The sequence below is a fragment of the Castor canadensis genome, chromosome 1 (genome assembly GCF_047511655.1).
Source record: "Castor canadensis chromosome 1, mCasCan1.hap1v2, whole genome shotgun sequence".
Lineage (NCBI taxonomy): Eukaryota > Metazoa > Chordata > Mammalia > Rodentia > Castoridae > Castor > Castor canadensis.
Window position 1 is genome coordinate 157,501,662 of NC_133386.1, and position 25,319 is coordinate 157,526,980.

A 25,319-nucleotide genomic window follows, 5' to 3' on the forward strand; every position below is an offset into this window, starting at 1 on the left:
GCCCTCAACACAGAGAAACTAAAGCAGATACCTTAAAAGCAACTGAGGCCAATAGGAGAAGGGGACCAGGAACTAGAGAAAAGGTTAGATCAAAAAGAATTGACCTAGAAGGTAACACACACGCACAGGAAATCAATGTGAGTCAATGCCCTGTATAGCTATCCTTATCTCAACCAGCAAAAACCCTTGTTCCTTCCTATTATTGCTTATACTTTCTCTACAACAAAATTAGAAATAAGGGCAAAATAGTTTCTGCTGGGTATTGAGTGGGTGTGGGGGAGAGTGAGGGGTAAGAGAGAGAGTGGGTGGTAAGGGAGGGGGTGGGGGCAGGGGGGAGAAATGACCCAAGCATTGTATGCACATATGAATAATTAAAAAAAAAACAGACATGAGTTTGGTGATATGAATTCCCCTGGAATCCTTCAGTTTTTCTGGGTTAAAAGAGAGATACTAATTATGACGATGGAGGGACAAAGTAGTACAAGTTGATATCAAAATTGGAGATCAAGAGCTGGGTGCCAGTGGCTCACGCCTATAATCCTAGCTACTCAGGAGGCAGAGATCAGGAGGATCGTGGTTTGAAGCCAGCCTGGGCAAATAGTTCATGAGACCCTATCTCAAAAATACCCAACACACACACAGAAAAAAAAAAAGTCTGGCAGACTGGCTCAAGTGGCAGAGCACCTGCCTAGTAAGTATGAGGCCCTGAGTTCAAAACCCAGTATCACAGAAAAAAATGGAGACTAAGAACCATAAAGAATAGAACATCAAAAGCATCTATTTAGGGCCATAAGTTTGAGGTGGGCATAGACTCACACATTAAAGGGTGTCTGAGGGCATTACTGTATCCTTGGCGATCTAACCTAACATTGTATTTGTTGAATTTGAGTTTAACAATAGTGCTAATGGATCTGTGAAACAAGAAGAAAAGGTAAATTATATTCAAACCATTCTGTTTATAACTGGGGAGCTGTATTATATCGTTTTAGAAAGATTTCAATGCATAGAACTGAAATAAAAATGTTTTCATTCAAAACAAACTTCTAGGAGATTCACACATAGAATATTTTACTAAATAAAGTAGGATGAGAGTGTTTGTACAACATATTGCTAAGGGTTTGTAAAAACTGAATGAATATTTTCAAAATAGTTCAATATACAGATGCTCCTCTACTTATGAAGGGATTAGGCCCTGCTAAACCTAAGTTTAAAAATAAGTTGAAAAGTATTTAATTTTCTTAACCTACCATACATCAGAGTTTAGCAACACAGAATATTATAGAGTACCAATTGTTTACCCTCAGGATCCCATTGCAGACAGAGAGCTGTGACTTGCTGCCACTAGCCAGGGTCACTGCATAATGCTAGCCCAGAAAAAGATCAAAACACAAAGTTCAGTTTCTGCTGAATGTGACTCACTTTCACGCCATGATAAAAGTTGAAAAGTCGTAAGTTAAACCATTGTAAACCAGGGAATATCTGCATACATGTCTTTCAAAAATACTGTTGACGACCTGACTGTTGGAGGACACTGACAATGTATTCCCTACCCACATTTTTCTACAAAATGTCGACAATCACCACAAGTCTTCATTTAGCTACTGATGTAATTGAGCATGACATTGACTGCACTTAAATCAGTGGGACATTGAGATGTAAAATCACTTCTTTAAAAGTTGATTAAGAGATTGATACTTTCTCAACCTAAAAGAATGACACATTTCCTTTGAGTTTATCTTTTATTTTAGACTCTCAAGATTTGAAAAGTACCACTTGGTGATGAGTACTTAAAGAATCTGCAGTCAACTCACACTCTTTTATATAATTAATAGGATTGTTCAGACCAGCTTATCTGCTTTAAGTTCTAAAAATCTCTTTATCCTTTATCTGCAGGAACACTAATCACTTGAAAAGGACAAGGTTCAGGGAATTTGCTTTAAAGCCTGTTTAGAAATTTTTTTGGCATCAAATTTTATTGCTCCAGTTTCCTGGGTTTCTCCTATCTCTTCAATAATTTCCCTTTCAGGTAAAATGGCACTCTACATTCGCTTGAACATAGGTGACTTACTTTCATTTTTCTGGTGAGATAAGCAATTCTGAAAAGACTTTCTATTTCCTCTTTGGTTGGATTTCTACCAGGCCCAGAGAACAGGGTATTAAGTCGTCTATGAACTGGGAAGTCTTGACTCTGAGTTTTCCTCTATGATCTGGTAAGTCACAGAGATAACTCGCTACTTTAGGTGAAATAAATTGAGCAAAGGCTCAGGGGATTAGTGGATGGCTGAACTCAGGTTTGAACATAAACAGGTGCTTCTGCAGAGGCTTTGGGAAGCAGGACCTCCAGCTATATAAACAGAATGCAATGAAAAGAGAATGGTGAAAACACCCACTGCTGCCGGGATGAAGTGGAACATCAAAATCTGAGAAGGTTGGTTTAGGCTGGATGCCAGGTCCACTCTTGCTAGACATAGATTGTGTCCCCAGTAACAGTTCACTACGCTTCATCCAATGTGGAAAATGAAATTCCTTAAGAGTAAATAAGAAGGCAGTTTGGGAAAAGCAGTTGCATGCTGGGAGGGTAACTGTCCATGACTGCACTACTACCTAGCATCTTTAAAGTTGTTTCCAGCTACAAAAACGAACAGAGTGTTCTTCCATTAAAGTATTTGGAGTTACCACATTCCAGGGATGTTTTCTTCTATGAATGCTTATAAAACCAATGAATCATAACAGGACAAACAGGAAGATATATTTATGAACACTTAAGGTTATGTGGCTGCACTTATTTTCTATTGCTGCTTAACAGAATTATCACAAATTTAGCATCTTAATACACATTTATTATCTTGGGTTCTGTGGGTCAGGAGTCTAGGCATGGCTTAGGGTCCCCTGTTTAGTATCTCATAAGGCTGCAATGAAGGTGGCAGTTGGGGTTGCAATCTCACCTGAGGCTCATCTGTATTAGTTAGCTGTCTGCTACTGTGACAAAATACCAGATAAATCCACTTAAAGGAGAAAAGATTAATTTTGGTTCCTGGTTTCAGAGGTTTTGGTCCATGGTCATTTGGCTCTATTGCTTCTGGGCCTGCGGTGAGGCAGAACATTATGGTGTGGAATATGTAGTGAAGCAAAGTTATTTACCTCATGGTGTCTGGAAGTAGAGAGAGAGAGAGCTGAAGAGGCCTGGGACAAGATATAACCCTTGAGACTACACTCCCAGTGAACTTCTTCCAACTAGGCCCCATCTTCTGAAGTTTCATCACTTCCCAGTATCTATTAAGTTGTAAGTTCAATGGATTGATCCATTGATGAGGTCAGAACTCTCATGATTTAATCACCTCCCAAAGGCTCTTTTATCTGCAGGAACACTAATCACTTGAAAAGGACAAGGTTGAGGGAATTTGCTTTAAATTGATGAGGTCAGAACTCTCATGATTCAATCGCTTCCCAAAGGCTTCTACCTCTGAACACTACTGACCTATGGTCCCAAGCTTTCAACACGTAAGCCTTTGGGGGGGACATTTCATATCCAAACCATAACAGATCTGCTCTAAGCTTACTCTCCTCAGGTTGTTGGCAGAATTGTTTCTTGTGGCTACAGGTAAGACCAAAGATTTGTTTCTTGATGATTGTTGACTGTAAGGCCACCTTTAGCAACAAGAGGCTAGCTAGTTTCTTACCACGTTGGGTTTCCTGGTTTCTTTGATTTCTCAAAGTCAATAAGGGAGAGAGACACCAGCCAGACATGTACTACAGTCTGATGTAATCATACAACCACACACAGTCATACAAACTCTATCACCTTTACAGTGTTCTATTGGTTAGACCAAGCCACAGGTCCCACCCACACTCTAGGGGAGGGGATTGCACAAGAATGTGAACACCAAGAGGTAGAGATAAAGAGACAACCCCAAAGATCTGTCAGAATGGCATAACTAGGAGGGTCAGTCCCCAGAGAACCTCTTCTTTCTGTGTATATGATTACTCTAGAGAAGTTCTTCTTCATGTGGAGAACTGATGAGGATAGCAAACAGAACCTTGGCCTCCATCCTCTAGCTCTGCTATAGAGAAGGGGGGTCTAAGGAGACCCACCTCCTGGGCTACAGTAATTCTTTTCTGGGTTTGCATTCCTCTCAGTTCTGAGTATACAATTAAATCTAGCAGCTTCTATAGAACTATATATTTTTTCTGTCTACCATAGCAATTAATCTTCTGTTTATTGCATGGAAAACACTTTATTTAGTTATATATTTCTCAACTAACTATAAGTACCCTAAAAGCAAGGGCCATTTCTTTTATCAGGGACCATTTGTATACTCTCCAAATAGAATAAAACTAAAGGCAAATATACTTACTTACATTACTCACATTGGTTCTCTAATGGTATAGCAAAAGAGGGTTTTTTTAGGTCAATGTGAAAATCTGCCCTCTCTTACCTTTACTTGGTTATGTAAACAAAACGAGTATATTTGGAAGGGTGACCTTTCAAATGTTCAGATTACCTGATAAAAATATGCTTGGTTTGTCAAGAGCTGCTTGGTTATATCTGGAGCTAGATCCTTGGGTAATGGGTGACATCCAATAGACATAGGTTGAATCCTTGCCTGTACTAGCTGTGTGACCATGGACTTACTGCTTTAAACTCTGAATTTCAATAACCTCATAGTCCTAACTCATAGTGCAATGAAAATGTGTAGCATATTTATAAAATGTGTAACATAGTGTCTGGCACAGAGTAAACATGTAGGAAATAGATATTTTGATGATCCTTTTAGTCCTTGACTATGGAAGGCACTTGAAAATTCTCAAGATGTAATTTGTCCATAAAAAGGGGGTTGAGAAGATGCACATTTAACACACTGTAGTTCATTCCTTCTCTTAGAGCTCACTAGGGCTTAGTGTGGTGGTTCCCTGAGAGTGGACGAAATTGGAACCCTTATGCCTATTTTCCTTTCCCTAGGGCTAGACCTCGGTGGTGGGCTTTCCTCTGTGGAGAGAATGAGGCCTGGATAAGTGCTAGTCATGCCAGAGCAGGACAGGGGCTACCCAGGGAGGGGTGGAAAGCACATGGTACTTAGTGCGATATCTTTGATTAAAGCCATGTTCACGATTCCAAGCAATACCAAAGGGCACAAGAGGGAAAGAATGTAGAAACTTCTACAAACTTTGTATATCTAAGTCCCAGGTTATGTTCTCCTTCCCAAGAATCTGCTTCTAAGATTGGATAAATTTTAATTTTCTCCCAACAATGCCCTAAGTGGCCAAATGAAAATATTAACTACATTTTAGAAAAATTTTAATTTGAACAATTTATGATTAAAAATACATTTTATAAATAATTTTTCCATAGACTTGATTGAAGATTGTTGCAAACTCTACAAAAAGACATACCACAACAATGGATTAAAGAAATTACAAAAAATATAGCTATAGACCTCCTATGTAAAAATACAACATTATACATCACACAGCATTTTCTTTGTGCAAAAAAGTTTGAGTGCTGTGCTAGGCATGTCAAACATATTCACTCAAAGGGAAGCAAATTTTAATAGTTACTTTGCATAATAATATAAGCACAGCTGAAATAATGAATCTTTCCTCCCCTAGAAGTTAATATACCTTAGTTCAACATTTTACTTTTATTTTGTAGGATTGAGGGCTAAAGTTAGCCTTATACAATGTGTCTGTGTTTGTGTGTATGTAAGTACGAAAACAAGTATTTGCTTTGACATTGAGTAAACACCCCGACGTATTTACAGTATTTTCAGAGATGGTATTCTCGAAACTAGTCTGTGCACATCTTCTCTATTAAATAGCTCTTTAGAAAATTAGTTGATTAATGGACATCCTCTGTTGAGACTTCCAGTTTTCGCTGTGGGACAAAGAGGGTTCCAAAGGAGATTTTATTAGCACCATCAAAATCCATGCAGGATGAGCCAGTCAGCTTGGTTGGTCCACCTGGGGTACGGAAGAAACTTTCAGCCACTAATTGTGGCCCTTTGGGTGTAACAGGAATGGGCTAATAGGAAAGAAGAATGGGAAAAAGGAGTCAAATTCACACAGAAACACACCCTAGCCAACTTGGAAGACTGGGCTAGACAGATGTTGCATGTTGGGAAACTAGCACATCCCAAAATCTGTTAGGGAAGCCTTGGTGAGTCTTATGTTCTCAATTATTGCTAAGGAGAGATGAAAACCTCATGAGAACCCAATAAGAACCTGTTGGGTGCTCTTCCTGCATCTAGAAGGTAGATTAGGCCTTCAATCACTCACTCTGCCATTATCTTCTTCAAAGAAGGAAGGCAAAGAGAGTCTCCTATCATACAGATATATTTTCAAGAAATAATTAAGTTAAATAGAAATCCTCTCACCTGTTGTGTCCCTGTCACAGAAATTGATTGTCCATTTGGTTGGCTCTGGCTCAGGACTGGTGAGTCATGGTTGGTGGCCCTTCCTTGCTGAGAGCCTGCATTTTCTGGTACAACACTAACTGCTTCTATTCTTGGGGATACAGGAACAGTTCCGGTTCCAGGCCCAGGGCTGGCAGACACCTGCATACTAGGGGAGATGAGTCCCAAGTGCTGCAGCGTGAAGTTTACAATGGCTGAGCTTGGGTTCTGGACAGGAACCGGGTGGCTCGAAGCAAGAGCCGGACTGTTCCCAACGGGTAGGCCTGCAACAGGAGTTGGTGAGACCATTAGCTTCAAAGGTGTCACATGAAAATTAACAGCAGCGAGTTCAGATGATGTCACTGGAATAACACCTGGAAAAAAAGAGGGACGAGATCTTAAAAGCCTATACATTTGTTCAAAGTTTATACAGTATAAGTGAACTGGCTGGCTCATGTTAGAAAGTGCTTTGCATACTCACCTGCAATTGGGGAGCCGTAGATCCTGTGGTTTGGAGAAAGTGTACCTGAGTTTTCTTTACTAGACAAAATGGGTTCTGTCCCTAGGGATGAGCACTGGGTGAGAGGGATTAGGTATCCTGATGGGAACAAGGTCTAGAAAATAAGAAGAAAGGGTTTATTTTACACACAAATACTCCAGGAAGAAAAATGGCCATGTGACTCTTCCAATACCTTGCTTGTTTTTCTCATCAAATCAAAGCCTCCAATGGTTTGGATACCAGCTGTGCAAATCTCAGAGGATAATATCCTCTCATACAGAACATCATTTCTTTTCTTTTTGGCAGTATTGGGGTTTGAACTCAGAGTTGCACACTTGCTAGTCAGGCGCTCTACTGCGTGAGCCATGAGTGCCTCCAGTCCTTTTTGTTGTGGCTCTTTTGGATAGGGTCTAGTTTTTGCTCTGGTAGACCTAGATGGTGATCCTCTTCTATGCGTCCCACTGTTGATGGATGACAGGCACGCACCACCATACCATTTGTTCCATTTAGACACAGACTTGCAAATTTTTTTTTTGGCCTGGGAGGGTCATGATCTCAGCCTCTCACATAGCTTGGAATGACAGGTGCACACACTGCACCTAACTATTGACTGAGGTGGGGTCTCTGTGCAGTTTTTGTCCAGGTTGGCCTCATACCATGGTCCTCCCTATCTGAGTCTCCCAAATTGCTAGGATTACAGGCATGAGTCACCAGTACCTGGCTTGAACATTCATTTCTTAAATGTACCTGAGCCTGCTTAGATGTAGGGCTCACCCAGCATACCACCCTCACGTTGATATCCTAACTCCTGCCTGCAGACTTCTTGGTATAATATGGCACTTCTGGACTATCTACTGATTGTTCTTGAATGGGGTAGGACAGCACTTCCCAGTTCCTGGGGATATGAACAGGCATTGCTTTATTCGTGGTCAAATATGTTTGGGAAATACTTGAACAAAGGCAAATAGTGTCTTTATTAGAGAATTTACTAATATGCTATATTATACTAAACACTTTAATGGGCAAGAATTATAAATCTCCATGTGAGGTATACTGCATGTAGCATTTCCAGACTATTTGGCAACTAAGTTTCTGATAGGCTGTTAAGGAGAACTAATATACCAAAAAAACATTTTAAGCAGTGTTGATTTAGAGAAAGGTGTGGCCAAACTGTGGCCCAGGACCATAGCCAAACCTTTGCTAGCTTTTGTAAAGAAGGTTTCCTTGGAACACAGCCATCCACAACTGTCATTTATGTACAATCTGCAGCTGCTCTCCTGTTATATTAGCATACCTGAGTTGGTACAACAGGAGCCAAACATGTTTACTATCTGGCCCTTTACAGAAAGCCGAGATGATTTAGAACAAAGGAATTGTAAAGTATAGACTTTTTTCTAGTACTTTTTATATTATTGTTTATGCTGATGATACCAAATAGTCTTATAACTTGGAAACTCAAGTACATCAGAATTAAAAAATGACAGACAAAAAAAAAAAGAACTGATTAATTCATTTTAGACACCCAAATGCCATAGAGTAAAAAGCTTCAGGCAATGCAATAATAACATTCCCAGTAGAAAAGGCCTGTGGGTCAGGTTACACATCCTTCCCACTCTGCCTGTTAGATCACTATACTTCCCCAAGCAGAGAGTCCACGTGGGTGGCTGAGCTGCCTGAAAAGTCTGCTTTAGCCTCACCACGCTCGGGACTGGCAAAAGCTAAAAACAGCTCTTAAAAAGCAGGGGCCTCTTTTTTTTTTTTTTAATCTTCCTCAGACCTTCTCTCCATTGTCAAAACAACAGTCCATACTTTGATCTCACGCCTAATAAGTCTTTCCCTTGAGAACCAGTGAATTCAGAACCCACAAAACCAAAAGTATACCACAAGATTTAAATTTTGTTTTTTTGTACTGCTCAAAATCATTATTTGTCGGTACCTTGAGAGTTGCATGAGCAGGGAATTCTTAACAGAGTTAGGCTCACACAATGTTGTCCTGTTATCTTTAGTGATACTGTCTCAGGATTCAGATTTAACTCGTCTTCAAACCTATAGTACTCTCATAATAATTACGTTCAAGAAGCTACACTTACTACAGAGTCTTTTAACCTATAAAGCCAACTCCATTTTTTAAAATATTAGAATTAGCCTTAGCAGACTGAATGATTTTGACATGTGACCCCTTGAATGTCATGTCTTGTAGCCTACAGTCACCCTCTCACCCCACTTCCTGTCACCAAATCCTGTTTTGTTTTCTGTTTTTATCATTCGCTATCTGATATGTCTGTGTTTATTTGCATAGTGTCTTCTCTCCACCCCTAGTGGTTTGGACTCTCAGTAAATGTTTGTTGAGTGAATTAGCACATGAATCTCTCATTTCTTTGTTCTGCTAAATCCCTGCTAAAGAGAAATGGTCAAAATGAACTCACAGAGATGAAAAAAAAAAAAAACAAAAAACAAAAAAAACCAGGGGGGCATAGAAAATCTACCCACTGAAAACCCTAATCCTGAATACCTCAGGGAGCAACAGGAGACCATTATTCAATCACATCCATTGGCCCCAAGAGATTATGGACCTCCCAGAAAACTGAATCAAGCCAGAGCCTTGTGATTTTCCCCCTAGCATGTACATTAAATGCAAAATGATACTACATGAGATAATGGATGTTTTGAACGGTTTCTACAAGGCCATCCTCAGGGAAGATCTGACAAACTCTAAATAGCTTCCTTAATAATCAGTTACGGATAATGCCCTTCAGCTGACACGGTGTCTTAAAAGGATCACATACATACCCTTTATGTATATCATCATGTAATAAACTCACTTAATCCCACAGAAACTGTAAGGTGGCCATGGGCAAGGACTCAGATGCAACCACCATCAAAGCAGATGCTGGGTTAGATTCGATCCAAAGCTCGGTAGGCAAGCAAGAAAATTGGTGGAATAAATTATTTATAAATGAAAAGTAAGATGTAGAGAAATAAAATAGCTTAATAAAATAAAATAGCAGGGACAAAATGAGAGATTAACATCTACTTCCATGTTTAGTTGCATTTACTTGATTACACTGTCTTTCATATATAATTGTCCTAAGTGAGGAGAGTAAGACAAGGTATGTAAAGGAATCCACTATCTATGACAATCTGAACTATGGGTAGACATCCAACAAATATTAATTCTTTCCTGAGCTAATTTCCACCTGGGAAAAAAATTACCTAAAATGTCAATAGTTTTAGAAACCAATGCATCCAATATACCTACAAGTTGCCTAGTTCAGTTTGGCTTTTCAATTTACATGAAATAGAAATTGTGGTTTACATTTAAGCTAGAAATTAAAAACAGGGAACAAATTATCTTTTCGACAACAGATGCCAGACACATGACATCAAACAGACATGGAGGAATGACTCAGAACACAGGAGTCACAGGAATCCTATACACCCATCCATCCGGGTTAGGCCTGCTTGTAAATTATTTATGACCTTCATGACAGGTGTTTGCATTCCAGTATGTGATGGAGAAATGGACTTAAGGACAGCCACCTGTGGTGCTTTAAAAAGACATCAAGTAATCCCTTCCTCCAAAGGTTAAAAATGTCTCTGACATCATCAAAGTCAGGGGATTAGCTGTCTGGGCCTTGACTTGGATCATGGGATGCTAAGGAACAGGTCCCTGTCTTCTAAGAGACTGCTCTTTGGTCTGTAAATTTCACAAGTCACCAAATTCTCTTTTAATTACCCAGGGGATTCCTAAAATTTTAAAGAACAATTCAAGATTGTACTTACTGTGGAGACATTTTCAAGTCCGTTTAGATCCTCTTTAAATTTCTTTTTGGAACCATTGTCCTCCAGCACACTTGCTCTCTTTGAGCCTCTTTCTCCAGCAGCCTTCTTTGCATTTTGTCTCTCTGACACTGGCAGCAAGCTTCCAGGTCTGGAGGCACTGGACTTTGTGGCATCATTGGTGACCTTTTCAGTGGTGGCATCTGTGGAGTTGTTTGATCCAGTAGCTTTAGAGGAGTGGGTGGGGCAGACTGTTGGGCTCAGGCCCTGGGATGGCGTCACGGTTTGGGCTTGGGCAGGCTGCAAGTAGATGGCATAGGATGGGCCCGCAGGGGCCTGAGGTAGGATCACCGGCACTGCAGATGACAGTGGGCTAGGGATCAGGGGGACCACCCCCAGGGGCTGGATGAGGGACGGTGCTGTCAGCTCCAGCTCAGCAGTTGCTGGGGTGTCCAGAGGGGCCACTGGTTTGCAGTGCCCAGATCTTGCTAGCTGAACTTTCACTTTCTTTCTGGGTTCACTAAAAGATAAGATTTAAAACATGACACAATGGAAATAATTTTCTCCTAAGTGTTCTACCATATTACACCCCAGGTTAAAGCCACGCTTTTTTGAAACTATGAAACTAGCAATAGTTTCTGTAATGACTGAGTAGGAGACACAGAAAAAATTCTCTCTCTAGTTTCCAAAGCAAGTAACTATTCTCACATAAAGTAAGCAATTTTAATAATACAATGCAAATACAATTCACCCTGTTAGTAAAGAGCATTGCCAACTTACCTTGATTGCTCTAACTGCATTTTGCAAATAGCTGCAAGTTGATCCATTTTACTTGGGAAAGGTGGAGAATTCTGAGAACTCTCAGCTGATAAAACAGAAGGGGGGAGGGTCAGAGCTAAAGAATAAATATTCACACAGATAAAACCTTACTAACGTTAAAGGAACAGAAAATACGCACCTACCTCCAAAGCTGCACAGTAATTCAATAAACCACATAAATTACCTTTTATCTTATAATTCATATAAATAAGTTAGGCTTACACGGCTTGGTATATGAATATTGAAGCAATTCTCTTTAACAAGAATTGCTGGAATCAGACAGGCTAAAAAAAAATCAAACAAAAAGGAATTTTTCCTAGTGGACCCCAACATACCTTTGTTGGTCTTGACAGGGCTACTGGGGGCAGAATTTATCTTTCGCCGATCACTCTCTATACTCTTTACCAGTTTAATAAGAGATGGGTGTCGAGTAAAGTTTGGTTTCCCACGTGTGGAAAAGAGATTTTTGGCACAGTTCTCTTTTGTAGACTGCCTTACCTCCAAATCAGAGGTGGCAAAAGGAATGATGGGGCTGGAGCCTGAAACAGAAAAAGTCAGTATATTGAAGTACAAGTGGTCTGTCTTCAAGATATAAAATCAAAATGTCGTTCTAAAATGATTTTAAGGTAAAAGTGGTAGCAATTACAGAGCATTGACTATGTGCTACTGTCCTACTTTACATGTGTAGCTTTGTTTATTTTATTCAATGAATTGTGAGAAACAATATTTCATGTTGTATCTCTGAAACCACACTGTATAATCATCCCTTGGCATCTAAGGGAGATTAGTTCCAGAATCTGCTTTGGATGCCAAAATCTGAGAGTGAATAATATTGAAATACATTGCATCTGTGTATGAAGATAGCATAACAAAACACACCGAAGGCTGTTGAATAATAGGGGAGCAAGGCAGTAGAGAAAAAGTAAATAATAGAGAGGGTTAACCTTATTAAAGTATGATATATACATGTCTGAAATACCAAGGCAAAACCCCTGGAACAATCAATATACACTTAAAAATTAAGGACAGGTCCTGTCCAGGGATAGGTGCCAGTGGGAGGGGCAGGGTAAAAGGAGGAGGTGCAGGAGAGCGAATATAATCAATGTACTTTGTATACATGAACAAAAATAGAACAATGACAGCTGTTGAAACTGTTTTAAGAAGGGGGAGGGGGATATGAGGGAGAAAGATGACAGGGTGAATCTAATTAAGGTACATTGTAAGCACATATATAAATGTCACAATGAAACTTCCCTGTACAACTAATATATGCTAATGAACGTTATTAAAAAAAACTTCAGTGTTCAAATCCCTTGCTTAAAATGACATAGTATTTGCATATAACCTATATACATCCTCCTGTATACTTCAAATCATCTCTGGATTATATATAATATCTAATATCATCCACACAGTGTATAAATAGTTGTGATACTACGTTGTTTAGGGGATAATATTTTTAATCTTTGATTGGCTGAATCCTTGGATGTGGAAGGTGCAGATATGGCGTATAGACTGTATCTTTAACCAATGAAGTGTTAGAGTGTAGTTGCTACTGATTTTTCTCTCTTAGTGATGTATTGTGTCTTATAATCAGTGGAGTGTTAGAGCTGATAAAACATGGTGATCCTTATACCTGCTCTACTAAGTAGGTTCTTCCTAGGAAATGCATCCCTATGTCAGAGATCAGAGCATGGACACACAAAGATATTAGCCAATGGCTGGCTCAAGTTCTCTCAGCTAGCAGTATGGGGACATTGTCAGTTGGGCCCTAGAACTTTCACTCCAAATTCCTATACCAAAGGACCTCTTCTTGAGATTATATTCCAAATCACAAATATCCCACCAAGGCACCATTGTTCTTCCCAGCTGAGGAAACTGAGTCTTGGAGAAGTAACATGCCTGAGATTACACAGCTAATAGGGGGCAGAGCCGAGACTGGAATCTAACTCTCCCTCTGCTTCCATGGTTCAAGTTCTTACCCTTTCCCAGTGATGTGGGTCTTTGGTGGAATGCAAAACGTTAACATCACAGATGAAGACTGAAAATATCTACCTTGAAACCAGAATGGACTCATTTCATATTCTCAATGTGTACAGGTTCTGTTGTGGTTACTGAGCAGCGTAAGAACAAGAGCAATTGATCTCATGCTCTCTAGTGCTTTCAGCTTTGTAAATCCTCTCACATTCAAATTCTGCTTCCTAGACACAGGGCTGGAGAAGGTGGTTATGGAGCTCAGGTTGCTAATGCAACCAGCAGTCAACTTTCTATATGGGCACTCATATTTAATCGGTTTTTCCATCATTTGTATATGTCCTTTCCAGGTGGAGGGTGTAGGTAAGAAGGAGAAGAGAGAATCTCTCCAAATGTGCATTAACTAAAAAAAAAACAGCAAAGAAATGAAAGAAAAAAAATACATACCACTGGTATTTGGACTGATTTCTGGGCCTGTCCATTTAAAAGCTGGTTTTCGACCTCTTTCCTCCGTAACATGCACTTTCTTGATAAGATTCAGGCTACTCAGAACATTAGCTATATCATACAACCTCCTAATTTTTGCTAGGAAAAAAAGTATATATACCACTTAATAGAATAATGAAACATCAAAGGATTTTGCTTCATAAGAAATTCATGTATATTCTAAAAGCTATCCTGTCAATGTCAGACAGAAACATCTGCCTCCTTTTAAGTTATTCTAGTGATGCTACTTTAATTAAAACCAAAAAATACTTTTAAATATTTAAAATACAGTTGCTACAGGTTCTGAATTTTGAAATGACAACAGCACATGATGAAAAAAGAAAAATGACTTGTTTAGATCACCCTATTTATAAGTCACCATTCCTAGGTATCTTCTAATGAGTCAGAAGAATTTTATGAACAAATGGAAATAAAGCATCAGTGATAAAAGTATTGCTTTTCTACTCACAACAGTTTATAACAAGATTTATTTCATATACTAAGCATGGAAAAATCAGTACCCCAACAAAATGTGTAAACTTTTACATTGCCCTATTTCATAGGCAAAACATAGATTCATTAATTCTATAAATCTCACATATCTTAAAAAGGTTTGTTACAAAGAGTCTTGTGTTTACTTCTGTTTGATAGTATAAAATTACAAATTGAGCCTCCCTCTTCATAGCCATTGCAGCAGGTTCTGAATTCCCTGGGGATTCAGCAAATTAACATCTGCAGTTCCTGGAATAGCTTCCAACACTATGACTAACCAGTGAAACAGAGAGCTGAAAACTGTCTGGTGACTCAGAAAAAGAAGGCGACCCACTGGTAGTATCAGGACATGTTTTCTCAAATTGCAGGTCTCCCAAGCCAATTGTCAACATTCTTGCCTTTACTCTCTACTTAATCCTATCTTTAATAAATACACTTTCAATCCAAAGATGTCTGAATTCACTCCCATGGGACTAGTACAGCATTACAGTATGGGAAGGCGTCTCTGTGTGAGAATTCCCTAGCAATTCCCATGACCACCATAGTCACTCAAAGTGACTCTTCCTCTACACAGCCAGATCCCACAAGTGACCTATATCCAGTCTAGCCCTGCAGCAGAGACAGTTGTGCAGCCCATCCCCACCCCATCAGTAAGCACTTATTTCCACATCTTTTCTCTATTCCTTCTCCTTGTAGAGGTTCTTGCAAAGTCTGGCATAGTGATGGAGGCAGAGCTCTATATTAAGAACCCAACCAATGGTCCCTTCCAAACTTATGGTGGGTAATCTAGCTAAAATCCTTCTTTCAAATGACAAGTCGGAGCAGAGATCTAGGGTCCAGTTCTACTTTACAATTTACTGCTCTTGTAGAGCTCAGACAGTACAGATTCTACCAGTGTAAAATGGGGACAGTATTACTATGAAGCCAAAGTGTCAGACAAATAGGAACAGCTATAGAAACCTTTGAATCCTATAAGTTAACTAGAGCAGTACCACTGAGAAGTGAAGATACAGGCTCAATGAGAGAAGAGCTGCTAGTGCCCAGTACATCTGGAAATCAGTTGATAACTGAGACTTTATCATTTATGAATTCCACAGGAGTCCATGACACTTACTTTTAAACTTGCTTTTATCCAGATCTTCCACATGGTCCTCCCCAATTAAAATCTTGGCAGCTATTTCTAGGCTTACTATCTGAGGCGTTGACACCAAAAACAGCATCACAAATTTCTGGCTCATCACTCTTAAGGACTTGTCTTTACGGCTGTTTACAGAAGCTTTGGAGAAGGATGAGGATTAGAGAATTAAAATTCATGAAGGGACAAGTGACTTCTAAAGTAACAAGGCTAAAAATACCACCACTTGATCATTCAGCTGACAACTGCAGCATTTTAACACTGTAAGCCAAGTAGCTTTAGCACAGTGAGCATCATGGGGTCTTTTCCCGAGACCTATGAGAAATGCCATACAGCCTGTTTTTTCCTCCCTTTCTTCTTCCCTTCCTCGCACTTTTTTTTTTTAATTGAACTCAGGGTCTTGTGCTCAATAGCATTCTACCACTTGAGCCACACCCCCAGTCCTTTTGTTTTTTTTAAAGTTTCTTTCTCAGATAGGGTCCCATACTAACTTTGCCCAGGCTGGCCTCCAATCACCATTCTCCCTTCTCTGCCTCCAAAGTAACTGGGATTATTATAGGGATGTACCCCCATGCCCAGCTAGCCTGAGCTTTTCAATAACATCTCTTACCTGCCCGAAATTCCACTCCAGGGAGCTCAACAAAACACTCTTGGTGTCCATTTTGGCCAGTGTTTGATTTGATGATATGATCCTCTATACTGTAACTCTTAATAAAGTCAAACTCTTGCTCATACTCTTTCTTTTTGATCATCATAATCTGCTCAGCATACTTATTCTCCTCCCCAACACTCTTCAGAGTTCCAAGAGTTTTGTTGAGATTGTGCCGCCCGTGCCAAGTGTACCTGTTCTTGGCAAGGCGGCTCACCATGTGTAAGCTCTCTAGGACGTTCACAATATCATAAATTCGTCGACGTTCAACATCTACAGAGAAGGTGTGATTGTACATTAATAGGGTCAGACTTCTGTAATGTGTTTAGAATTTTAAGTTTTTCTTCTATGGATTTAAATTAGCCAGTAGGTTCTGAGTAACATAATTTTATTTAATGTAAGCACACATACTCAACAGTGTGAAGGTGAGAATACATTCCAGCTCTCGATGGGTAGAAACAAGTTAATATAATTAGAAAGGCAACATTTCATGAGGGCTTAATATGTGACATGAGTTTCAGGGCATTTTTATCTTAACTCGTGATGAGAACATAGAAACTCAGACCAGCTAAGTAGCTCACCCCAGGGAACAGCTGACAAGTGGCAAAACTAAGTCCTAAATATTCTAAATCTCATGCCTTCTAACCCATTTCTTACATCACTCTCCCAAACACACACACACACACACACACACACACACACACACACACACACAAACCTTGCCTACAATAATCACGGTATAAAGTGCTGAGATTGCAGAAAAGTTATATATATATATATATATATATATATGTAATGGAGCTTTAAAAATCACACCAAAATTTTGCCTATGTTCTAGCTACCTAACAAAGTGATGTTAGTAATAATTCTGTGACTCCCATCAATCTAGTTAAAATGAGTTTAATTAGGATTCTGCATATTAGAATTCTCTACATTCCAGAAATTTACTTTCAATGCTGATTTCAATTCAAATATTTGATGGAATACAGCCTTTCTGGAAATGTGCTTAATAAAACACTACTTCAGCTGGGTGATGGTGGCTCATGCCTATAACCCTATCTACTTGGGAGGCTGAGATCAGGAGGATCACAGTTCGAGGTCAGTCTGGGCATAGTTCATGACGCATCATCTCCAAAATAACCAGAGCAAAACTGACTGGAGGTGTGGCTCAAGTGGTAGAATACCTGCTTTGCAAGTGTGAAAAACTGAGTTAAAACCCCAGTCCCACCAAAAATAAATACATAAATGAATAAATAAATAAAAACACTATTTCAAGAAGACTGCCTCCTTGTGGCTTCTTGCTGTTCCTAAGACCTGCAAGATAAGCCCTAGCCTGAAAGCCTCTGTAGAGCTTGCACAGAGGTGCTGCTTCTGCAGGGAATCCCTTCTCCCTGATATCCTCAGTGCTCCCTGCCTCACTTCTTTCAAGTTCTGGTTCATATGTCATCTTCTCAGCAAGGCCTGACCTGTCCACTTAATTTAAAGCTGTGACGTATACCTCCAACACTCCTGATCCTTTTGCCCTGTTCTTAATTCTTCCCCCCCCACCCCAGGGCACATATTACCTTCTAATACTCATGTCATTACTTGTGTTCTTTGTTCAATATCTATGACCCCACCAGAATGTAGGTTCCACAGAAAAGGGATTTTGCCCTTTCTGTTTTCTGATGTATCACAAACTTCTACAACATTGCCTGGCACATAGCAGATGATCAGTAGCTACCTGCTGAATTAAAAAGTACATCCTAACTAGGTAGATGACTCTAAATAACACTCATAAAGTGTGATACAAAGTTGATATCTATAGACATGTATTAGATGGGCAAAACTTTTCTTCACTGGGTGATAGCTATATACTAAAATACATTATCCTATTAGCATACCTCTTCAACTTTTAGGTTATTTACATGATTCCAAAAATACCCCAAATTTGTCACAGACCCCTTTTTAGCTATAATTAGATTCAAGTCCATGAAAGAAGGTGATAAAAACTGAGTAACTTTTGTCAAACACTCTGCAAACCCATCAGTCCTCAGTCTAATGGTGGCAGTGTTGGGAAACACACAAGTCCTGGTCTCATGAAGACACTGGCTCCACAAGAGGGCCAAGATGAACATTCAGAGTTGTAGCTGTTTGTGAGACAAGTTATAAAACAATGTTGCCTTCCTGTAGACCTTCAGAGACAACCAGCAGCCAGAAGCAACCTCCACTGTGATTTTTTTTGTGTTGCTTCTAAGATTCATTGAAATTAGAAACCATTCAACATTATTCTTAAGAGGACTTGAGAGACTTATCATTTCTGTACAAACCCTGGCTCTGTGAGCATGGGTCTCAAAGGGTTAAGTCCATAAAGCAGGTTTAATTATTAACCTTTTCAGCAAACTCTTTGCATACTTACTAAGTTCTTCTGCAACTTCATCAAGACAGATGTCATTATTCACAGCAGGGTTGGGATAGTTAGGATATCTGGCTAAGAACTTATGACACAACAATCCTAAACTTTTCTCTTTTCGACTTGGTTGGGATTTCTCATATTCGTCTCCAGATAAGTGTTCCTATAAAGGAAAAGGTAAATAATGTCTCATTCTGAAATCAAGTTTGACAGATTTATTAGGGGCGTCTGCTTAATGACTAACACCTCTTACACACACATGCTTAGCTTAGACAGCTGCAAAGTATGAGATAGAAAAGGTTGGAAGAGTCAGTGCTGGGCAAATCTGAAAGGGATGCTAGAATGAAAACCACTCAAAGGATCAGAATTCCCAGGGCTGTATTTGATGGGGCCCCAACCCTTCTAGTGCTCTGAGGGAGGTTAATAACAGCCTGAGCGTGGCCGTGCTTTATATTGCTGGTACTTCTGCAGACCTCAAGACCCCCCCCACACCCCCAAATTCCCCAATCTCCACCCAGCCTTCTGAAAACCTACATGTAAAAAGTCTTTGGCCTCAGGTAATCCACTTCTATTGTCAAACAACCCCCTTTTCTGATCTCTGCTACGGATCTCAGGGCTCACAGCACTGATAAGCATTTTCAGATTGGCTGTTGGTGTCCATGGCTCTCCCTGGGATACTTCCTTGGGCTTGGTGGGCGTGGTTAAAGGGCCGAAGTCAGGCTGGATCTCCGCCAGCGCTATATTCGCCTTTGTGGACTCTTTTAGGGGTGTTTTCATCAGTCCCCTTTTATGTGGCTCAAAAAAGAGGTTTTCCTGATTCAAAAGAAGTAAATAATTAAATCTATTGCAAAATTGGACTTAACAGATAACTTTTGTCTCTAAAATTGTACAACGAAGGAATATTGCTAGGGAAAAAATGCCTAATGAGATTGCAAAGTTGATTTTAAAGATAATTTTAATAATCGTTTGACATTTAATGGCTATTCTTTTTTGTTTGTTTGTTTGCTTGTTTCAGACAGGATCTCACTATATAGCTCAGGCTGGCCTGGAACTCACAATCCTCCTTCCTCAGTCTCTCCAGTGCTGGCATTACAGCAGTGCATTACCACACCTACTACTGGCTATTACTATCCATTCAAATAATTACATGTCTCACTTTCAACTTTGGAAAAAGCATGGCTCTAAATGTTTTCCATCTTATGTTGCAAAAATCAAAAAGGAACTTTAATTAGGACTTAGAATTTTAAACTCCATTTTAAAATAAGTTTAGATTTATTCTTCACTCATCTTCCCCTAATAGGACCAATAGTTTTAAATGATCCCAAGTCCTGGGAGCAGCCTTTACTAATGACACTGCAATAAGGCATCTAGACAGCCATTATCCACCTAATATAATGGTTGTGTGCAGTATGTGCTCAGTTAAACACCACTGACATGGAAGAGAACCAAGCAAAGGTGAGGGCTTGCATATGGTCCGGCTTATTGTGGAATGCCAAAGAGCAGGACTTCTAACCTGAAGAATCTGCTCTTTCAACATCCACCCTCTCACTGTACAGATGTTGAAAATGGGACCAAGGCAAGTAAAATTAACTACTCAAGGTCACAAAACTAGTGCCTGGCAGAAGCACTGAGACAAAAAAAAGGATAAATTAACAGCTGTTCATAAATAAAACTAGTGATGACCATGTTCCTTCCACTTTTGGACACCAGGGAACCTATAAACTCTTCCTATCTATATCTATTTTAAAGAAAAATACTTGGAATGGCAATAAGTGAAAGAACAGAGACCCAACTAAATCCTCAATAATTTTAGGAACGTGGCATGCCTATGACCTAAGGATTTATCAAGTACTTTTCCACGTGTATTTTCACTGAATCTTGCCCCAAGAGGACACTGGGCTGAGGGATGTCACACGTGACTGGAACTGGACCTTTCCACTCTCTATATAATACTCTTATATGGAAGTTAGTGTGAAGCACCACCGGAGGGTGACTCCAGAATGAAGCTTGTCTAAAAACTGCAGCTCTTTGCCTCACCCTGCTAGGAGCAATATTTAACTAACATCTAAAACCTTTAGGAAATTTTCATGTAAGTTTGTTTTTTAAAACCTATCAAGTAGTTAGGTACCAATTGAGACACCCTTCTGCCACTGAAAATTCTTCTAAAAGTTTTACAAAATGTTTATGTCATAAACAGCACTTCAAGCCCCAATATTTAAACAAGTTGATAATTTAGAAGAAAATGATCTTAAAATTAAATCAAATGTTGGATCACATCACATGCACTTTCTAAATTCCAACAGTTCAAGAATCCTCAGAAATATTGTAATGCAAGTAACAAATTTATTATTAAAAATATCTTTTCTATTTATCTCTTTGAGACATCTACCAAATCATTAAAATAGAAATATTACTAACTCTGGGCTATCCTATTCTTCTTCAAAAACTAAATTTCCATTCCTTCTGGATCTTTTTTTCAAAAAAGGCTAACCAAAAAGGGGCATTAATACACATTAGAAAATGAAAAATTAAGAAGTAAAGTCAGGATGAAATTTCATTTAAAACTGAAGCAGTGAATATTGAAGTTAAAAAATACCTTTTCATTCTCCATTCTGTCAATTTCTCATACATTTAGTGTTTCTTTAAAAACGAAAAAGCTGGCTTCCTCCCAAATCCCAATGGTTTAAGTAGTCCAATCAATTCTAATCAAAAGTCAATATCCTTGAAGAAAAAAAATTAATAGAAAAAGTTAGAGAAAAATAAGAACAAGATCTTCCACTAAAAATTCCTTCATGGATACAACAGGCCAAGAAACAAAGACTAACGAAAAAATGACAAACTAGACTTATAATTTATTTCCGATGACAAATAGCTCCATTGGGCAGAGAACCCCAACAAACACCAGTAAATCCCTTCATAAAACCTTACTGTCATGAGACTTCAAGCAACCACAGAATGTTCTGTGACAGCCCCCTCCCATCTTTAGGGAAGGTGGGCCATTCTCGGGACCCCACCAAATACACCGTAGCAAGCACCCACCTGTCCACAGATCAGGGCTCCGGCCTGAGCGCACAAGCCCGGGGTTCTGGCTGAGCACACACGACCCCAAGTATCTGAATATGAGTCTGCATCTAGGTGCTTGAATCTCCCCCCTTACACACACGTGCACACGCTCTGCAGTAAAGTTTTGGGAAGTTGCTTGATACGAAACTTCCAAATTCAGCCCCAAAGCTCTAAGCGTACTGCTGGGCATTTAAAGAGCGCCTTTGGATTGTGCTTTTTTTCCTTTATCAAAAGACTTCCTTAAAGATGCAGAGCGCTATGTACTCGCTATCCAGGTGGCCGGTTCACGCCACGATATTCGACTCCACACCGAAGGCTGCATTTGCTCAGTTACGGCATCCAGGTACAGTCCCCCTGCGGTCACCAGCTCCGCGCCCAGAACACTTCCCCTCCTCCCCTCCAAATGCACCGCCCCCAGTCCTCAGTCCGCCTCCCGCCCTTCAGTTCCCGGACAGCATCCTCATGGTTTCCAGGGCAACAGTGGCCGTCCAATCAGAGGACATGTCGTGGGCTTCCGATTGGTTGACGACACTAGGGGCGGGGCCGGACCTTCCGCCTTCGATTTAAAAATTTGGCGCGGAAAGCCGGACCGTGGCCGGCACCGCCCCTTAGTTGCGCGGGGCTTGAGCGCGGGCAAACCCGCGCCCGGAACCACGACATCCCCGCCCCTCCCCCTCGTTCGCCCCCGCCCTCTGCGCGGGAGCTCAGCTCCTCCCTCCACGGCCCCCGGCGGAGCGAGAGGCGGGAAACGGCCGCCGCCGCCGCCGCCGCCCGCCCAAGCTAGCTCCTGGTGCCGGCAGGCCCGGCGCGATGTCCCTCTGCGTTCCGCTGACCTGTCAGACCATCTCACAGTTGGAGCCGACCCGGGCCGAGCCTGGACTCTTTGGCACTCCTTATCCGCCCAGGTCCTGGAGCCCGTGTGTCGGGCACTCAGTCTGTCTTTCCGCCGCGCCGAGGTGGGTGCCGGAGGGAAACGCCGGGACCAGAACTGGCGGGCCGGCGTGCGGACAGAAAGAGCGTGACCGTCCTGGAGCAGTCAAGCCCCCGATTTGAAATTAACCCGCTCCCGGCGCGAGCCGATCCCGCGGGCGGGGAGGGCCGCTCCCCTCCCCCACGCCCGCTCTCCTCGGCCCGGACCCCGCGCGCCAATCCGAGCCTCCCCACGCCAGCCGCCAGCGAATCAGGATGCAGGCACCGCCCTTCGGTCCCGCCTCTATGACAGGGTTGGGGGGAAAAAGTTCTGCAACTTTCTTTCCTTTCCTTTTTTTTTTTTTTTCTTCCAGACACCCCTTATCCATGTTCAAAATTGGGAAATGAAATTTGGTCTGCCCAGGACTAGAGCTGGGACACGGGCGCTCTGCGATCCCAAATTGAGTCCATCTCACCTACTGCCCAGTCCCGGATTCGCTCACCTGCCTTCCGGACCCCAGAGGGATCATCCCCTCTTCCGTCCTTGGTAGGCATTATTGCGCTGCCCAGCAGCTGCCCCAGGGCTTCCAGAAACTGGTGTGAAGATTGAAGAGTGGTTATTGGTGCCCAAACTCTTTGGGCGCGGGGCCTTGACCCATCCTTGAGAACCCAGGTGTGGGAGGAGGGGGAGTAAAGCTGAAAACCTGCCACGCCTGTCTCCGGCGTCCCGCGTCTTTCCTCATAGTTTCCCACCCACTTCTTCTTTATCTTGCCTGTTGTCTTCTGTTGTTTTCCCCTCTTTTTCCGGTTTTCGGGCGGCATCAGCCTGGTATATTGTAGGGTTCTATAGTAACAACACGGTTAGGCTACCTTCTAGTACAAAACCCTCATTTTGCAGAAAGAAAAACTGAGGCCCTGAGGTGGTGCCAGCGCTACCTTGCTTATGCCTGGATTGTTTGCATCCGCGTTGGTTTGCTCTGCTATGCTCTGTCTTAAAACGTTTCTCGTTTCCCCTTTTCTGGGGACCCGTGCTAGGATCGCATGTGTTGCCCAGCTGCTCCAAGATCAGGGCCATTAGGACTTTTTGATTTGGGCTTTTCCACCTCCGTAATCTTGGATCTTTAAATTCCAGCAAGGTCCAGGGCCACGCTGTCCAAGTCTCATCAATTAATTTACGTATCAGTGAATCATCCATTGCTGACTCGCAGCATGAGACGTTCTTAAATTTTCCTGGATACGGTAAGGGCAGGGATGCTGTGACTCTGAGGCCGGGATCTCGGAGCTGCAGCTACTGGCTGTAAGGCTGGGGGTTTAGGTGGTAAGCGGCTCGTTTACCTGGGGAACACAACCACTGGGTGGCTGCTGGGGTGGTTAGCACCGTCGTGCCCCTGTTCTCTTCTATTGGCCATTCGAGGCGCGAGTCCCCGGCTTTCTCGGCAAGTACCGCTGTACAGTACACTTTGACCTGAAAGCTGGCTCTCCAGGAGCTGTTTGTAGCCAGCCGCTGTAGTTCTTAGGTATAAAATAAAGCAGGGTCACTGGGCAGGCCCCCGCAGCTGGCTCTTGCTGAGCCCAGGCACACCTTTTCTGGAGCAAGGAGCCAAGGTGAGATTTAAATGCGTTAACAAAAGGTGGGCAGTTGGTGCCTCTGCTTTTGCCGCTGTCTGCCATATTCCTCTCCCCCATCGGTGCTTATAGCAGTGCTGTTCAGCCTATCCCAAGTTTTCTACTATGAGGGTTCAGTGGGCCATAGATTCCCTTCAAACATACTCTTCAGAAGACAGTCTGGTACCCCTGCGTTCAGAGATGCAGCAGGTGTCTGAGTGCCAAGTACTTGTAAGGCAAATAATGCAGGGAACAGCCTCATCTGGTGAGACTTCACAGATTGCATCAAGTGATGACATTTCCTTTTATACTCAGCATAGGTGTGAAAGCACGGATTATGACTTAGAAAGCAAAGCAGAGCATTGTAAAGTAATAAACCCAAGGTCTCACTGTGAGTGACTGGGCTGGGACTTGAAGCCAAGTTTAACTCAGTGCCTTCCACTAAAAACCGTGTTCACCCGTATGCTAGGTCCCAGTCCTTATTTGTATCACAGGATAGTTGTGCACATATTTGATAGAGAAGAAAACTAAGGCTCTAACGGTTTAAGTGATGGCCAACTTAGCTATACAGCCAGAATTAGAATCCAGGTCTACCCTCCCTGCCACACTTCAAATATCCCCTTCCATTGTCCAAGAAAGTGTTTATGAAAGCAGTGTTAGTGACACCTTAGGCCAGCTCATGACCATTTTAATTCCTCCCCCTACATAAGAAATAGAAAAGGTAAGATATGTAATTCTTACTTAATGACAGTTACTGTGTCTTACTGAAGCATGTGCAATTATAATCAAACTGAACAGGATGAAAAATGCTCCTCTTAAGTATAAAGTGTTGTAGTTTTGAAGCCTTTAGTGACCTTTTCATATAAAGGTAATTTTAAAAAGAAAATAAGAAGCTGGAAATATAGTGCAGTGGTAGATCGCTTGCCTAGTATTGTGCAAGGCCCTTGGGTTTGATCCCCAAAACCACAAAATAAATCCATATAGTGTGTTAATTTGAAAATTTTCAAATTCAGCATAGTACACAGGAAAGATATAAGACTACTGAAGACTTTTATGTTTACTATACAGCAGAGAAGGATCAGGGGACAAGCTTAAAATCATTTTTTCTTATTTTTCCCATCAAATGT

The 25,319-nt window shown here is 41.3% G+C and overlaps 1 protein-coding gene across 4 annotated transcripts; it reads right to left on the reverse strand.

Moving 5' to 3' along the window:
• Positions 1 to 5,279: 5,279 nt before the first annotated feature.
• On the reverse strand, positions 5,280 to 23,243 carry E2f8 (E2F transcription factor 8). Of its 4 annotated transcripts, none has more exons than XM_074042820.1 (13): positions 23,091 to 23,243; positions 21,212 to 21,336; positions 19,150 to 19,428; positions 18,622 to 18,778; positions 16,185 to 16,496; positions 15,554 to 15,715; positions 13,909 to 14,046; positions 11,823 to 12,026; positions 11,449 to 11,533; positions 10,672 to 11,188; positions 6,871 to 7,003; positions 6,372 to 6,763; positions 5,280 to 6,019 (listed from the first exon to the last, which is right to left on the reverse strand). In XM_074042820.1, exons 2-13 carry the CDS (start codon positions 21,224 to 21,226, stop codon positions 5,837 to 5,839), a joined length of 2,577 nt encoding a protein of 858 aa, XP_073898921.1. In that variant the 5' UTR covers positions 21,227 to 21,336; positions 23,091 to 23,243; the 3' UTR covers positions 5,280 to 5,836. The 4 variants fall into 4 exon arrangements, with proteins under 4 accessions (XP_073898921.1, XP_020026885.1, XP_020026884.1 ...); XM_020171296.2 differs by lacking the exon at positions 23,091 to 23,243 and adding an exon at positions 22,512 to 22,789; XM_020171295.2 differs by lacking the exon at positions 23,091 to 23,243 and adding an exon at positions 21,655 to 22,068.
• Positions 23,244 to 25,319: the final 2,076 nt, after the last annotated feature.

Bases quoted from the DNA above. Each gene is read 5' to 3' on its own strand.
- E2f8 (XM_074042820.1), bottom strand. The intron at 11,534-11,822 runs GTATGTTGGGGT...CTGTTTTATCAG, and splicing joins CCCTGTCAAGACCAACAAAG to CTGAGAGTTCTCAGAATTCT. The intron at 6,764-6,870 runs GTGAGTATGCAA...CTTTTTTTCCAG, and splicing joins CTACGGCTCCCCAATTGCAG to GTGTTATTCCAGTGACATCA.